The sequence below is a fragment of the Gymnoscopelus braueri genome, assembly GCF_963280865.1.
Source record: "Gymnoscopelus braueri genome assembly, chromosome: 23".
Taxonomy (NCBI): Eukaryota; Metazoa; Chordata; class Actinopteri; order Myctophiformes; family Myctophidae; genus Gymnoscopelus; species Gymnoscopelus braueri.
This window is the reverse complement of record NC_137625.1, coordinates 27733203-27748172: the sequence shown is the minus strand read 5'-3', so window position 1 is coordinate 27748172 and position 14970 is coordinate 27733203. Positions and strand designations below refer to the sequence as shown.

Below are 14970 nucleotides of genomic sequence, written 5' to 3'. Positions count from 1 at the left end.
AAGAGAGAGGGAGAGACAGACAGAGGAGAGACAGAAAGAGATACAGTACAAGTAGTAACAATAACAATAGTAGCAAATATAATAGTGTAAGATAGTATATGATAATATAATATAGTACAGCAATAATGTGTATGCAGTATATAATGGTATAATATAAGAATGTTAAGATCATATACAGTATAGTGTAGTGGTATAGTGTAGTGTAGTAGAAATCCACGGTCGTGCTCCATGGAGAGGCCCGGTCCGCAGTCACAGTCTTGAGCCGCAGCTGAGGGTCCGTAGTGACAGTCCATGGGACTGCGACGTGGGAGACAAAAGAAACTCCGGGGAGCGGGTCCCCGGGTGTAGAATTAGTGGCAGGCCTTACTAGAGCGTGAATCCGTACAGGGTTAATTACAATTGTACCAATGGGACACAAACCCACACAACTAAAAGGGAGGACGAGAGGACGAGAGGAGAGAGGAGAAAGGGAGGGAGAGGGGAGAGAGGATGACTATAGGGTGACTGAGTCTATACACTTCGGCTATAGGCTTTATCATAGAGAAAGGTTTTTAATCTAGTCTTAAATATACAGAGTGTGTCTGCTTCACGGACTGAGACTGGGAGAAGGTTCCACAGCTGAGGTGCCTGAAACTTAAATGCTCTGCCTCCTGTTCTAGCTTTTTGGGGGTTTCCTGGAGCCGTAAGCATTTTTTCATACTGTGAAAATACTGTGGCATTTTTTCATACTGTTTTCATACTGTGGACGAATACACAATGAATATACAATATATATATACAGTACATATAGCATTCAACAGTGTTTCCCCTTTGTAGGACAGGTGATGTAAGCTTTAAACTTTAGAGGGTATCTTACCATAATATGTATTTGTATTATGTATTCTAATTTTTCAATTAAATCTAACGGTTTAACCCATTCAATCCGGGAACGCATGATGTCATTTTAAATTTCTTTGGCTATTCAAAAAATAGCAGATATACAAGCTCATACAGTAGGGCGGCACTCTATGAGCTCGTAGATCTGCTATTTTTTTTTAAATCGTGAAGATTTGTGCAAATCTTTTAATATATATTTATTTAAAGCAACCATTTTAACTCAAATCTTTGCTTCTGGGTCTCCCTGGAAGAAAATATTTTTTTAAATGTTCGCTTTAAAAAATATATATTCAATGATTTGCACACATTTTCATTCAAGCTCATAGTGCGGCACTCTGTGCCACGCTATGAGCTTGTGCTATTTTTGAATAGCCAAAGTAATCTTTCTTAAAATGACAGAGATGTGTTCCCGGATTGAATGGGTCAATTTAACCCACCTGATGAACACTGTAGGCTAAAAGCCTAAATCAAATCAATATGAGTATTGACAAACGTTTGTAAACCATTGTTCTGGATATTATTTCCACAAAAGAGCCGAATAGAGCCAGGATAGAACACTAGAGATCACAAGAAGCAGGAGGTTGGTCTTTTACTCCCTTGGTGGTGGATGCTGCAAACACATTCACCGCCAAAGTTTTTTCATAATAAAATCACCCACTGCCAGGGTTTTTTATATTTTTTTTATAGAAACAATGTGAATTATTTGTCCGTTTATTTTTTAACACTGAAGTGAATGGATTTTTTTTAATTTTTATTAATTCGTTAGGGTTAGGGTTATAAATTTATACTAAAAAATTAGAGAAACTTTTTAGGAATTCAAAAACAGAATAAAAAAAAATAATTAAAAGGGGAGAATTCTCCCCTTTGGCGGTAAAGACCATTGACTGAAAAGGGGAGAATTCTCCCCTTTGGCGGTGAGTGTGTTAAGGGTATAAATCCAAAAGGCATCCCTCGGCACAAGTTTGTTTGATGATATCGCCTCTCCTAGGGGGGTAGGGGGACTTTTTCAATCCTACTGAATGTAAGGGATGCAACCGAACCATGGTTTGCAACCATGTAGTGACGTGCCATAGCATACTCCATGTTTTTATACCGTATTGCGGTCTTATGCTGCTCACTAATTCTAATTTTGAGTGCTCGCTTGGTCTGACCCACATATACTTAACCGCAAGGGCATTGACTTTATTAATTGCAATTACATGCTCAAATGCCTTTACGGACAATTTTATGGGGTGTGGTAAGTTTGGTGTGATTTTATGTTTTGAGAGGCATCAGACTTCAAATGGAGCTCAACTATGTAAGTTTATTGGACCCCAAAATGCAGTGGTGGAAAGTAACTGAGTACATTTACTCAAGTACTATACTTGGTACTTAAGTACAATTTTACTTTGCTGGAGTATTTCCAAATTTCTATACTTTGACTCACTCCACTAAGAGGCAAATATTGTACTTTTTACTCCACTACAATGTTTTAAAAATTGTAGTTACTAGATTTGGATTATTATTACAAAACATACATTAACCACTTCAGCCCTATTTAAACTTTGGCTATTTGAAAATAGCCGATCAACAAGCTCACTGCTATTTTCAAAATACTCTTTACACATTTTAGACATTCTGCATAACTAGTACTTAAAAGTACAGAAAATTGGAAATACTCCAAGTAAAATTTTTACTGAAGTACAATACTTGAGTAAATGTACTTAGTTACTTTCAACTACTGGCTGTAGCTGACTATTGTGTTTAAAGGTTCATGAAGGCAGACAGGCAGAAAGGGAGACAGGTTTATGAAGGCAGGCAGAATGAACGTCTTTATTCAATTTTTTTTGGAGAAAAACAACAGTGGATCTTTGTGATCGAAACATCATCAGCTCCATGTTAACATTGGCCTCACATCATAACAAGGCCTTAACAACTTAACATCGGAAACTAAAGAGCGGATTGGTCCTCAAATGACAAAACCCCGCCCCCCACCACAGTCATTTCAAGCATTCTACTGATTTGATCTTATGCCAACTGTCAGTCATTCAGCAGCCAATCAGGCGGCAGTACCGCTGGAATAAACAAAACTTTGAAAAGAAAATTAAAAAACAAAACAAAAACAGGAACGATGTACAGGAAGATCGACCAATCAGAAAACAAAATAAGAAAGTGGGAGGAGCTTCCAAGCCTCAGAAGGAATTATGTTTTTTAGTTTTTTTCATAGTTTTGTCTTTATTTGTCAAAGTCTTTTAATCTGTCGTTTGCTTTTCGTTCTGGTGAATTCTCCCCTTCTAACTGCTTTTTCAGTGCAATGCATCATGGGTAACGATCGCTCGCTAGGAGAGGGTGTGTGTTTACGTACTACACACATACGCGTGTGCGTGTGTGTGTGCGAGCGCGTGTGTGTGTGTGTGTGTGTGTGTGTACAGTGTGTCGTCATGGTTACATGCTGCAGGGGGAGGGGCTTCCAGCAGCTCTTGTGGGTGCCGTGTTGCATCGTGGGTAACGTGGTCCATTTTTAGCTGGTGTCCATGGACTCCATGTTGGCCGAGCTGGAGTCTCTCTGAATGGAGTCAAATATTGCGGCCAGCTCCTGATTGGATGAGATCTGCGTCTGGAACTCTGACATGAGAGGAGATTTTTCCGCCTCTGGGATGGAGAGCAGCGACACGACGGCTCGCATCGCGCTGCGCTTCAACTCGTCCTGCTTCTCAAACTCCTGCTTCACCGAGTTAGCCTTCACCTAGACACACACACAGACACATACAGTTATGTCAGGTAGCCGTCACCTACTGAGTCAGACACACACAGAGAGACTTAAGGTGACTCTCCCCCGAACAGACTACTTCAGACTACAACAGACTGGTAGTCTGTTGGCAAAAGTTGGCATTTAGTTCAGCACAAACAGTCGGCCAATGTGTAAACATTTGTGCTAATGCATTATAGCTGGCTGGCTGGTCTGCCAGTGTTGCCAGGTCTGCTTATTATAAGCGACTTTGGGCTTGTTTTCCTGTAAAGTCGCTTGTAAATATTCATAGTTGCTGGTTGCTTTTGTTTTGGCTTGTTTCTGAATCGTAGTTGCTTATTTGGGCTGGCTTTCCAGATTCTGAGACTAGCCGAAAGAAATCTAGAAATGACACAGATTCTGTCCTGGTCTAAATGGGTTAAGGCCACTATGGCCTCAGGGCATGCCATTTATTTTGAGGGGCACAAAGCCAAACTGAGGGACAACGACGGCCATGGCCTTAGTGGCCTCCCTGAAATTCCTGCCCTGGTCCCGACCCACAGGTTGAGAACCACTGAACTAAAACACCAGTTGGTGTGTGTGCATAGGTACCTTGGTTGTGCATGTAGCTCGTAGAGGTTCCACCAGTCTGTCCAGTCTCTGGAGAACAGCACTCGGACACAGAGACGACAGTCGAGCCAGCATGAGAAATGTCAACATCTACAAAGAAACATTCATTAGTATTATTATCATTATTCCTTGTATCTAATAGTTATTATACAACAGTCCACTGTTTGATTGGCAGTGGTGTAAAGTAAATAAGTACATTTACTCAAGTACTGTACTTAAGTACAATTTTGAGGTATGTTTACTTTACTGGAGTATTTCCAATTTCCAGTACTTTTACTTCTACTCCACTACATCTCAGAGGCAAATATTGTACTTTTACTCCACTGCAATTATTTGAAAACTTTAGTTACTTTGTAGATTTTGATCTTGAATATCTGCTATTTTTGAATAGCCAAATAAATCTTAAAATGACAAAGATGCGTTCCCGGTCTTAATGGGTTAAACCCCAAACTGTGTGTGCGTGCACCTTGATGTCATAGTGGTCTTTGAGTCCGTCCTCTACATGGTTGAGGAATGTGAAGATGTCCAGTCTGTCCAGACAGCTGTCCAACAGAGTGTACATGCACTCGAACGCTGCTTTCCTCAAATCCAAACCGTCATCCACCGTGTGTTTGAATGGTCCCATCTCCACCTGCACACACAGACGCACAATCACAAAGATATGTTGATGGCATCAAATAATACAGGCAGAAATATGTCGCAACAGGTCAGAAAGGGTCACCGCAGGAACTAGAAATTTCAAGTTTCAAATTGAAGGCAAGGTGAGAAATGTAAACATACGGTAGATACATACAACTATGTTGTCAGTTACTAGGCAACTGTAAGCTAAATGGTGGCTGCAAACTACAAAAGAATACCACTTAATTTATGCTTGATCGTGCAACATGTCACTTGCCAAAAATAGCTGCTCTAGTCAGCAAGCGACACAGTGTTGTACTACGGAGTATAAATTTGATTGAAGCATCACTATCAAGATCAAACTCGATATGCAGACTATTACTGTAGTCTGCACACACACAATTAGACATTTTATGGCAATCGGCCAATTAGAGTTCAAGTGTGCAAGTGGATATTTTGGCCTAAGGGCAGCGCTAGAGCAGTTGTTCCCAACCTAATCTGAGCCTACTTGAAAATCTTGAAAGCTTTCGCAGTATTTCAGTTATTTGTCATATCTGCCCTGTGCAATTTTTGATTACGAAGCCTAAAAGGCTTCATATGTTCCAACGTTCAATGACCAAACACACAATTAAATCGTTAATCGCAATTATTTGAGTGACAATTAATCGTCAACTTGAATTTGTAATCGTGACAGCCCTAATCGTGGTATGCTGGGGTATAGCCGATATACCCCAAAACACCCAGGTTGATGTTATTTGGTGAATGGGTTTGATGCAGAGTCTACTTTTGAGATGAAATATGCCTTTCTGCCAGTGATAGTCTTTTGAATAAAATTCCAGTTAGTTTTAGTCACTACTAATTCCTTTTTAACAGGTCGTTCATGAAAGTCCTTGCGGTCTTGTTTCCAATGAGAACCTGTGAGCAATTGGGGTTAAGAGTCTTGCTCAGGGACAAATTTCATATCATCGGCACATATGCTGGGATAGCCTGGAATCGAACCTGGGGCAACCAGGGCCTCTGGTTCCCTAGGCGGGCTCACTAACCACTCAGCTATGGCCGCCCCGAAGTCATATTCTAGTCATCTGAAATGTTTTAGTTTTTGTCTAGTTTTAGTCGACTAAATATCATAAGATTTTAGTCGACTAAATCTACAACTGATTTTGTCAACTATGATGTATTTTGGCGGTGCCGTAATGGCTGATTTTACACTTGGTTGCCTGCTGAAAATAGCAGATCTACAAGCTCACAAAGTGTTGCAGCGCGACGCGTTGTGAGCTTGTAGATCTGCTATTTTCAGAGCGCAACATGTCTATGACTCAAAACCTTTGTCATTATTTGTCAGTCTTTTAATTCTACTGGATCTCTTCTCCGCTAGTCCCTCACTAACATTTTAGTCTAGTTTTTATTTGTTGACGAAATTGTCAGTCTTATATTTAGTCGTCATAGCTTAGTTTTTATTTAGTTTTTGTCAGTGAAAAAAGGTAGTCGACGACGACAGTTTCAGTCGACGAAATCAACACTGCTTTCTGCCATGCCATAAAAAAGAAGAAACAAGAGCAATAGTAATACCATTGCAATAATAACTACAACAACAAATAACAATAACAATACCTCTCTTATGAGCTCTTTCCTGACTTTGGTCTCATTATAAAGATGTGGTAAAACTGTGTCCAGAAGCTCTCGGATCAGACTGGGCTTATTATGGGCCGCCGAGTTGAACGTTACCAAGGCAACGCGCCGCACATTCAGGTCTGGGTCTTCTAGAGTCTTCAGGAAGTCACCTGGAATATATAAACCAATCAGAGACATGTGTACACCAGTGGTGGGAAAAAAAAAAGTAAAAGTAGCAGTACCACAATATAAAAATACTCTGTTACAAGTAAAAGGCCTGTGTTCAAAATGTTACTTGAGTAAAAGTACAAAAGTATTGGCTTCAAAATACTGTATACTTAAGTACCAAAAGTCTAAGTACTAAAATGTTTGAAAATATGTGTGTGTGTGTGTGTACCTATACAGTTCTTCAGTAGAGGGTCTATGGGTTGAGGATGATCGGAGATGGTGAACTTGACAGCCGTTACCACAGAGCTCCTGGCGTAAGACGAACCTAAACATTATTAACAAATTAAACATTAACACAACATTAACAGTACCACTTTTACAGAAACAACATTAATAGTGCCTGTCAATATTATGTCCGTAGTCTCCCCCTACTGACGAAGAGAGGTATTTGCAATGTGATGTCCAAAGTACAATTAAGTATTGTATTAACATAGTCTACCTTACAGACTGGTTAAAATAATGCTATATTCATTCAAATAAGTCGTAGATCGTCAACCCATGTTTAAGAGCTTCAAAACTATTGTTTGTTCACAGCACAATAACCAAGACTTTGTATTATCATTAGTTTGAGCATGATTGTGTGTCACTGCGCCTTCTGACAGAAAATTATGAAACGGGTAACATATTTACATAGACAGTGATGTTGCTAGGTTTTCAATGTAATGGGTCCCGACACCCAAGGGTGGTCTTTTAGATCAGACATTTTTATGGGTCCCAGGGAAATTAAAATTTCAATAAAATGTGTAATTTTTAACAAAGTGCAGCATTTAACTTGTGTTTGATTTTATATGGTTATATTAACGTAGAAAATGTATCTGAAAGAAATAAACAATATTCTAAATCTGACAACTTTAATATTTGCATAATAAAAGTATGCAAACAGAGAACAGTAGGCTATATAAAATAAATAGCACCAAAAAGCAAGTAAAATAAAAATAAAGACATTGCAAATAAAATGTGGCATGGCCAGCTGGCCGCATCCTACTTTATCCTAAGTTATGAACAACAAAATCTGCGTAGAAATCACATAAAAACACGATAGAAAACAAAAACTAAAAAACGCAGCTATTTGACCAGATTGTATAGGGTCACACATTTGAGTATAGGGGCCGGGCATAGCGACGTCGCAGGGTCGAGACACCGTTAAATCAGCCCACTTTCGCCGCCATAGTGAGTGAGTAGATTGACAGCTGCCACAAGTGTAGAGTAGTGTAGTTTAGTCTGTAGTCCTGTGTTTGTTGTCCAGCAAGTAGACGGTGTACATTATTATCTATCTCCAACTTGTCTGTTGCTCTAATTTAGCAATGGTAGGACAGTGCTGCATTATCGGATGCAATGCCAAGGTTTCAGACGTTAAATTAAAAAAGTTAAATTGCATACATTTCCAACCTGGAAGTAAAGCTTTGGAGATCAGATGTCGGAGATATCAAAGAAACGTCGTATGGCTTGGCTTGGGTATCTTAAATACAATGAGATTGAGCTAACAGCTAAATTGTTTCTCTATGTGTCCAGTCTGAGCAACATTGTCTAACGTGGGTGGCTCACAGTCACGGTGGCTGAGTAAACAAGGGACTCTTGTCTGTCTGTCAGCAAGTGTTCAGACGTCGGAGATATCAAATAAATGTAGTATGGCTTGGGTGTCAGCTGACGAAATAACATAACCTTCAACAACATTCCCAAACACATATAAGCTCAAACGAGCATGACAGCACACAATCAAAAATATAAACTAATATCTGTTGGAGGCTAGGGCAAGGCAAGCATCAGCGTTGCCATGTCGGCTTATTATAAGCGACTTTGGGCTTCTTTTTCTGTAAAGTTGCTTGTAAAATTAGTAGTTTTGTGTGGCTTATTTATAAAGTGTACTTGCTTATTTAGGCTTATTTAGGTACTTGCTTATTTAGGCTTTAAAAAATAAAATAAAAAATTAAACCAGTGGTTCTCAAATCTTTTAATGAAAACGTTTTGTGCCAGGGAGCATTTGTGTTAGAATGTTTTAAAAGATATTCCAAATATTCTTTATTTTATTGTATTTGCAAGAGGTTTTTTTAATAGCCTATGTACAAGCTCACGTGAGCTTGTAGATCGGCTATTTTCAAGTAGACGATGTCACTAAGCCACTTCTTTTGGGCTTGTTTTCATAGACCTAGTTGCTTATTTCTTTCGCAAAATATGGCAACACTGATATTACGCTGTTATGGAGCTCACCTAATATGGCCAACGGAAATACTTCCGCCTAAGCTTGGCCACGCCTTTTGCCCGGCCCCTATAACACCCGGAGCAACGTCTCTGCTCTGCAACGGGTGCGTGGACTGCAAGTTTATACTGCAAGTTTTCTTAACATTGAATTTGTTGAACAGTGCATGTATCCAACAGTGCATGCGTTGACAACAGACGGTCAGCATCACCGCATATATATATTCATAGAACATACACAGAGATACATGTACCGTATAGATATATTTACCTGACAGTAGATAACCCTTCAGCCTTGGCAGTAGAGTTTCAGGGTCTATCAGAGTTAACTTTCCCAGACATTCAGCAACGACGTTTCTGGTTCCTTCCTCCTGACACTCACAATGTTTCAGCAGCAGAGTCCACACTGACTCTACATAGGGCTTCAGACCTGGAACTGAAGCTGAGCCTAAAAACAAAGCACACACACTCTGTTATGTTCGTATACTATACAAACTGAAGCAGTGGTGTAAAGCAACCAAGTACATTTACTCAAGTACTGTACTTAAGTAGTAAGTACAATTTTGAGGCATTTAATTTTTACTGCAGTATTTCCAATTTTCAGTACTTTTACTCCACTACATCTCAGAGGCAAATATTGTACTTTTACTCCACTACAATTATTCGAAAACTTGAGTTACTAGTTACTTTGCAGATATAAGTTATTATAAAACATGCATTAACCACTTTAGCCCTATTTTATATATAGGCTATTTGAAAATAGATCTGCTATTTTCAAACATTTTAGTACTTTTACTTTTGGTACTTTAAGTATATTGTGATGCCAACACTTTTGTACTTTTACTCAAGTAACATTTTGAACACAGGCCTTTTACTTGTAACAGAGTCATTTTATATTGTGGTATGGATACTTTTACTAAAATATCTGAGTACTTCTCCCACCACTGGACTGAAGCCACGCTGGGCATCAGACCATCAACTGAAGCCGACCCAGGGATGTAAATAGGGCTGCAACTATCGATTATCTTCTTAGAAATGATTCTATCGATAACTCTTTTGATTAATGGAATAACCGAAAAGAGCGTTATTTAATTATTTTAAATATTTCAAAGTCGCTCTGCGATTGGGATTCTTTCTCGTTGCGAAAGAGGACTTTCTAACTGCTATAGCCATACTGTTTCCTTGAGCAAATGGTGCAGAAACATGCGCCTGTTCTTTTAGTTTGTCACATCCAGAGTCAAACAATCCCCCGTCTCACTGTCAGGTTTGTGTTCCCAATTTCCCTCAGCAGTTGTCAAAGTACTAAATAAATCTGCTTAATTGCTAAAAAAGACAGCATTGTGTAAATTAGTTCATGTCAAATTGACATCGACCTCAAAAATACCCTCTGTGGGTACGACATGACAGAAATCAGTTATGGTGATGTACAACTTTAACATTTAACCACGTCCTTTAGAGAGTGCAGTAACCGATACTGTAGCAATAGCATAGTACTTGAATTTACCTATTATCTCCTTTAGAGAGTGCAGTAATAGATACTGTCTTTTGGGCTGAGAGGAGATCTCTGAAAGGACGAAAGGGAGGTACTCTGGCAGGTTGCCAACAGCGATCGAACCCAACGCATAGGAGGCTGCTGACTTCACCTACAGATAGACGGGTAGAGAGATAGACAAGCATAAATAGACAGAGACATACAGGTGCGGACAAACTGTTTTAGACAACGTCTTTAGCTATGATTCAGTTAACATTTCAGGGCCTGTGTCCACAGAGAGTATTTTGTTTTTTTGTTTTAGAGTGACGGGAGCGCTTTGGATATCATCTCCAGAGTGCTACACATGCACTGGGCGAGTCGCCTCTTCTCAATGATCGTGGGCGTGTCTCTCTGACCCTCTGCATAGAAAAGACACAGATGAGAGGCACTCCTCTCCCAAAACGCAACATTTTTTCTTCTTGGGGCGCGCATAGCTCTCCGTCAAATAACGGTGGACTTTGAGAGCGCTGAAACGTGATTCTCGGCAGAGCGCGCCAGCGCGTCTTTACCATAGAATGCATGGCAGAAAGGCCCTGACTGGCAGCTCTGGGAAGAGGAGTGCAGCAGCGTGTCTTTACCATTGAATGCAGGGCAGAAAGGCACTGGCAGCTCAGAGAATGCTTTCTGTAGACACAGCCCCTTAAGCCCCCTCCAGTACTTGTATAGTTCTCCAGCAGTTTAATGTCTTCCAGTATCAACCTGTAGTATTATATATTTCATCATGGATGTTTCACAAATAGTTATTTTACACTCCTCTTGATGTTTTTGGGGGGCTCAAAGTGATAGTAGTCACACATATGAATAGCACTTCCCCTCCCCTGTGACTGGCTAGTTGGTTAGCGTTTTGGGTTTGATTTGATTGGTGAATGAAAACAATCTTCCATCTTAAAACTAGGCTCTGAGACGTCGCTGTGCTCAATTGCACTTTATGCTAACTAAAATTCCCTTGCGGGATAATAAAGATTTGACCTTGAACTTTGACATCGCCTTTATGGGAATTAATCAAGTCCACCTGGTTGCCATACTTAGAATTTTCCTCGAAAACAATATGCAGTTTGGTGGAGAGAAAGATTGTGGGAAACGGTTAACAAAGATTTGGGTGGATCACCTCTTCACTCGTGGAGGAGAAAGCATCAAGGATGACAGTTTTGAGTTCTGGTTGGCTGCTGAGGTCCACATGATGGCCGACTTCACCCAATGAGAGCAAAGCTAACAGTCTGATGGAATCAGTGGAGCGGCTGTTCTTCACATCCTGTTAATTTCAAAGTTAAAACAGTCAGATGTGGTTCGTTAGTGCAAAAGTAAAAAAGATTGCAGTTACAATTTTGATGGCTACACAACAATCTGACAACTGGAATTTAAACATTTGATGGGAGATCCAAGTCTCGCAGCTGGTACTGATGTAACAGTTACACAGATCACATTTAACTCTGACAGTTTCTGAGTTTCTATTTCCTATCTATCAATCATTTAGCTGGGTACACAGAAATTACAAGGCGGAAGTTTTTGGAAACAAGCTTAGTCAGCAATTGATGGCATCACACAAATAAATAAAAAAGTGTATTGCAACATTTTCTTTGAGTATAGATTTGAGTAAAAGTTATAGCAATTTAAAAGGTAAAACAATAACCAAGCATTTCATTTAACCAAGTATTTCCGGTGTAGCAACATTTAGTCGGTTCATCCCTAATTTGGAGGTACCAACAATTCTTTTCAATGGATGAAATCTGGTGAAATGACTGAAATCAACCTGGTTTGGTGTTTGTTCCAATACCAACATGGAGGACTTTGGACTTGTTTTGTACTTGATGGCGTCGCTTGCCGAAATTAGCCGATCTACAAGCTCACATGCGACATGTTTTGAGCTTGTAGATGGGCTATTTTCAGCACACGCGCGACACCATTATACAACAAAGTATAAGTCAGGCATCTGTCATTTTACATTTCTTTGGCTATTCAAAAATAGCAGATATACAAGCTCGTCACTGAGCTTGTAGATCTGCTATTTTTGAAAAACAAATCGTGAAAATGTGTGCACATCTTTGAATATATACATTTTGAATAGCCAAAGAAATCTAAAAATGACACACAGATGCATTCCTGGTCTTAAAGGGTTGAGAAGAATAAAGGATAGATTGGACAGTGAGACACGTACCTGTATGAACTGTCCCACCACAGCAGGTCCTTCGTTGGGACAGGCCCTGGTGAGCGCCGCCACACATTTAGCGATGGAGCAGTAGGCCTGTTTGTGAGCCAGAGCAGAACTCTGGGAGTAGACTGGTCCCGTTAGCATCCTCAACAGGTCCATGTAACCCAAACCTGCTGTGTCTGTGCACACCAGAGCCTACACACGCACACACACACACAAAACACACACGTTAGTAAACTGGTTCTGTTACAGGCATGCAAACAGCCCCGAGGTGAAAAAGGTGACAACATGTTGTTTTCTTTCGGGTCAGGTGTCACACAATTGCCCTATTTGGGTTAAAAAAGGTGACTGTAGCTGAAAAATTACACTTTTGCATGTCTGCTGTTAGCATCATCAGCAGGTATGTAAAGCTGTCACGATTACAAATTTAAGTTGATGATTTATTGTCACTCAAATAATTGCAATTAACGATTTAATTGTGTGTTTGGCGTTGAACATATGAATACAAATGTATTTATGTTTGCCTTTTAGGCTTCATAATAAAAAATTGCACAGGGCAGATATGACAAATAAGAAATTGACATAGCAAATTTAAAATATTAAAAATAGCAGAAATAGTTGATCTACAAGCTTTGTGAGCTATCAGCTATTTTTTATATTTTAAAATGTGTGACCATTTTTCAAAATGGAAACGATTATGGATAATTGCGATGAGACGATTATGTAACAACTGTGACAGGCCTATATGGAGAGGAGTAGAAGGAGAAGAAGAGGGGGAGAAGGGTAGAAGATTAGGAATAAAAGAGAAATAGGTGAAGAGGTGTACAAGGATTCAGAGTAGTGGTAGAATGAGTAGGAGGAGTAGAAGTAGTAGAAGTAGTAGAAGTAGCAAGTCACAATCTGTATAGGAATAATGTCATTTTATTTTATCTTCGTCTTTTTGTTCTGCATTACAGTCTTATTCTATTTTATTTAGTTTATTGTTAATCCATTCAATCCGGGGACACATCTGTCATTTTAGATTTCTTTGGCTATTCAAAAATAGCAGATCCACAAGCTCATAACACGGCACCGAGTTATGAGCTATGAGCTTGTAGATCTGCTATTTCTTTTTAATCGTGAAAATTTGTACAAATGTTTCTTTTTTTAAAGAAAACATTTGTAACTCAAATCTTTGCTTCTGGGGGTCCCTGGAACTAAATATTTTACAAATGTTCGCTTTAAATATATATATATATTTAAAGATTTGCAAACATTTTCACGATTTTTCAAAAATAGCAGATCTACAAGCTCATAGCACGGAAATAAATCTAAAATGACAGATTGACCGGATTGAATGGGTTAATGTATTGTGTGTCCTTGTGGTTTATGTATGTATGTATTATTAAAACTAAGAAAAATAATTAAAAACAATTAAATAATAATATTTTCAGGTTAATTGCCCAGCCAGTAGTAGGAGTGTCAGGAGTGTCGTTTACCTGGTAGAAATCCAACATGGCCGCCAGCGCTCCTCCTTGCAGCAGTGGGGATCGAACCAGCGCTATGAGCTGTGTGAGGATGTTTCCTCCACTGAGCTGAGCCAGGGAGGAGGGGTGAGTCTGAGCCAACGTGGACAGGAAGCTCAGCGCCATCTGAGACACGTGCATGTCACTCTCTGATATGAGGGGAGGAAGTTCAGCCAGCACCGCGTCTATCATGGCCGGAGTCACTGAGGAACTGATCAACACAATGTAAGATCATCCATAACATTGATCAATACAATGTAAGATCATCCATAACATTGATCAACACAATGTAAGATCATCCATAACATTGATCAACACAATGTAAGATCATCCATAACATTGATCAATACAATGTAAGATCATCCATAACATTGATCAATACAATATAAGATCATCCATAACATTGATCAACACAATGTAAGATCATCCATAACATTGATCAACACAATGTAAGATCATCCATAACATTGATCAACACAATGTAAGCTCATCCATAACATTGATCAATACAATGTAAGATCATCCATAACATTGATCAATACAATGTAAGATCATCCATAACATTGATCAATACAATATAAGATCATCCATAACATTGATCAACACAATATAAGATCATCCATAACATTGATCAATACAATATAAGATCATCCATAACATTGATCAACACAATATAAGATCATCCATAACATTGATCAACACAATATAAGATCATCCATAACATTGATCAATACAATATAAGATCATCCATAACATTGATCAACACAATATAAGATCATCCATAACATTGATCAATACAATATAAGATCATCCATAACATTGATCAATACAATATAAGATCATCCATAACATTGATCAATACAATATATCATTGCTGTCATGGCAGAAACCTTGTGTCCTCATATTTAGAATTTCTAAA

At 39.1% G+C, this 14970-nt stretch overlaps 2 protein-coding genes and 1 long non-coding RNA gene across 5 annotated transcripts in view; all 3 read right to left on the bottom strand.

Moving 5' to 3' along the window:
• LOC308079380 (ras-related protein Rap-1b) overlaps nucleotides 1-14970 on the bottom strand; it is a 323403-nt gene that overhangs the window by 26429 nt on the left and 282004 nt on the right. The window lies entirely within an intron of this gene.
• The window catches only part of LOC308079382, a 292916-nt gene that overhangs the window by 26429 nt on the left and 251517 nt on the right, over nucleotides 1-14970 (bottom strand). The gene's annotated exons all lie outside the window — the stretch shown is intronic.
• The window catches only part of cand1 (cullin-associated and neddylation-dissociated 1), a 30601-nt gene continuing 18291 nt past the window's right edge, over nucleotides 2661-14970 (bottom strand). The window contains exons 17-26 of the mRNA XM_080421567.1: nucleotides 14025-14262; nucleotides 12553-12741; nucleotides 11506-11649; nucleotides 10371-10509; nucleotides 9138-9314; nucleotides 6840-6935; nucleotides 6443-6612; nucleotides 4680-4844; nucleotides 4196-4303; nucleotides 2661-3601 (exon numbers count right to left, since the gene is read on the bottom strand). Of these exons, the coding sequence (XP_080277693.1) occupies nucleotides 3377-3601; nucleotides 4196-4303; nucleotides 4680-4844; nucleotides 6443-6612; nucleotides 6840-6935; nucleotides 9138-9314; nucleotides 10371-10509; nucleotides 11506-11649; nucleotides 12553-12741; nucleotides 14025-14262 (1651 nt within the window). The 3' untranslated portion in view covers nucleotides 2661-3376. The remainder of the gene's footprint in view (nucleotides 3602-4195; nucleotides 4304-4679; nucleotides 4845-6442; nucleotides 6613-6839; nucleotides 6936-9137; nucleotides 9315-10370; nucleotides 10510-11505; nucleotides 11650-12552; nucleotides 12742-14024; nucleotides 14263-14970) is intronic.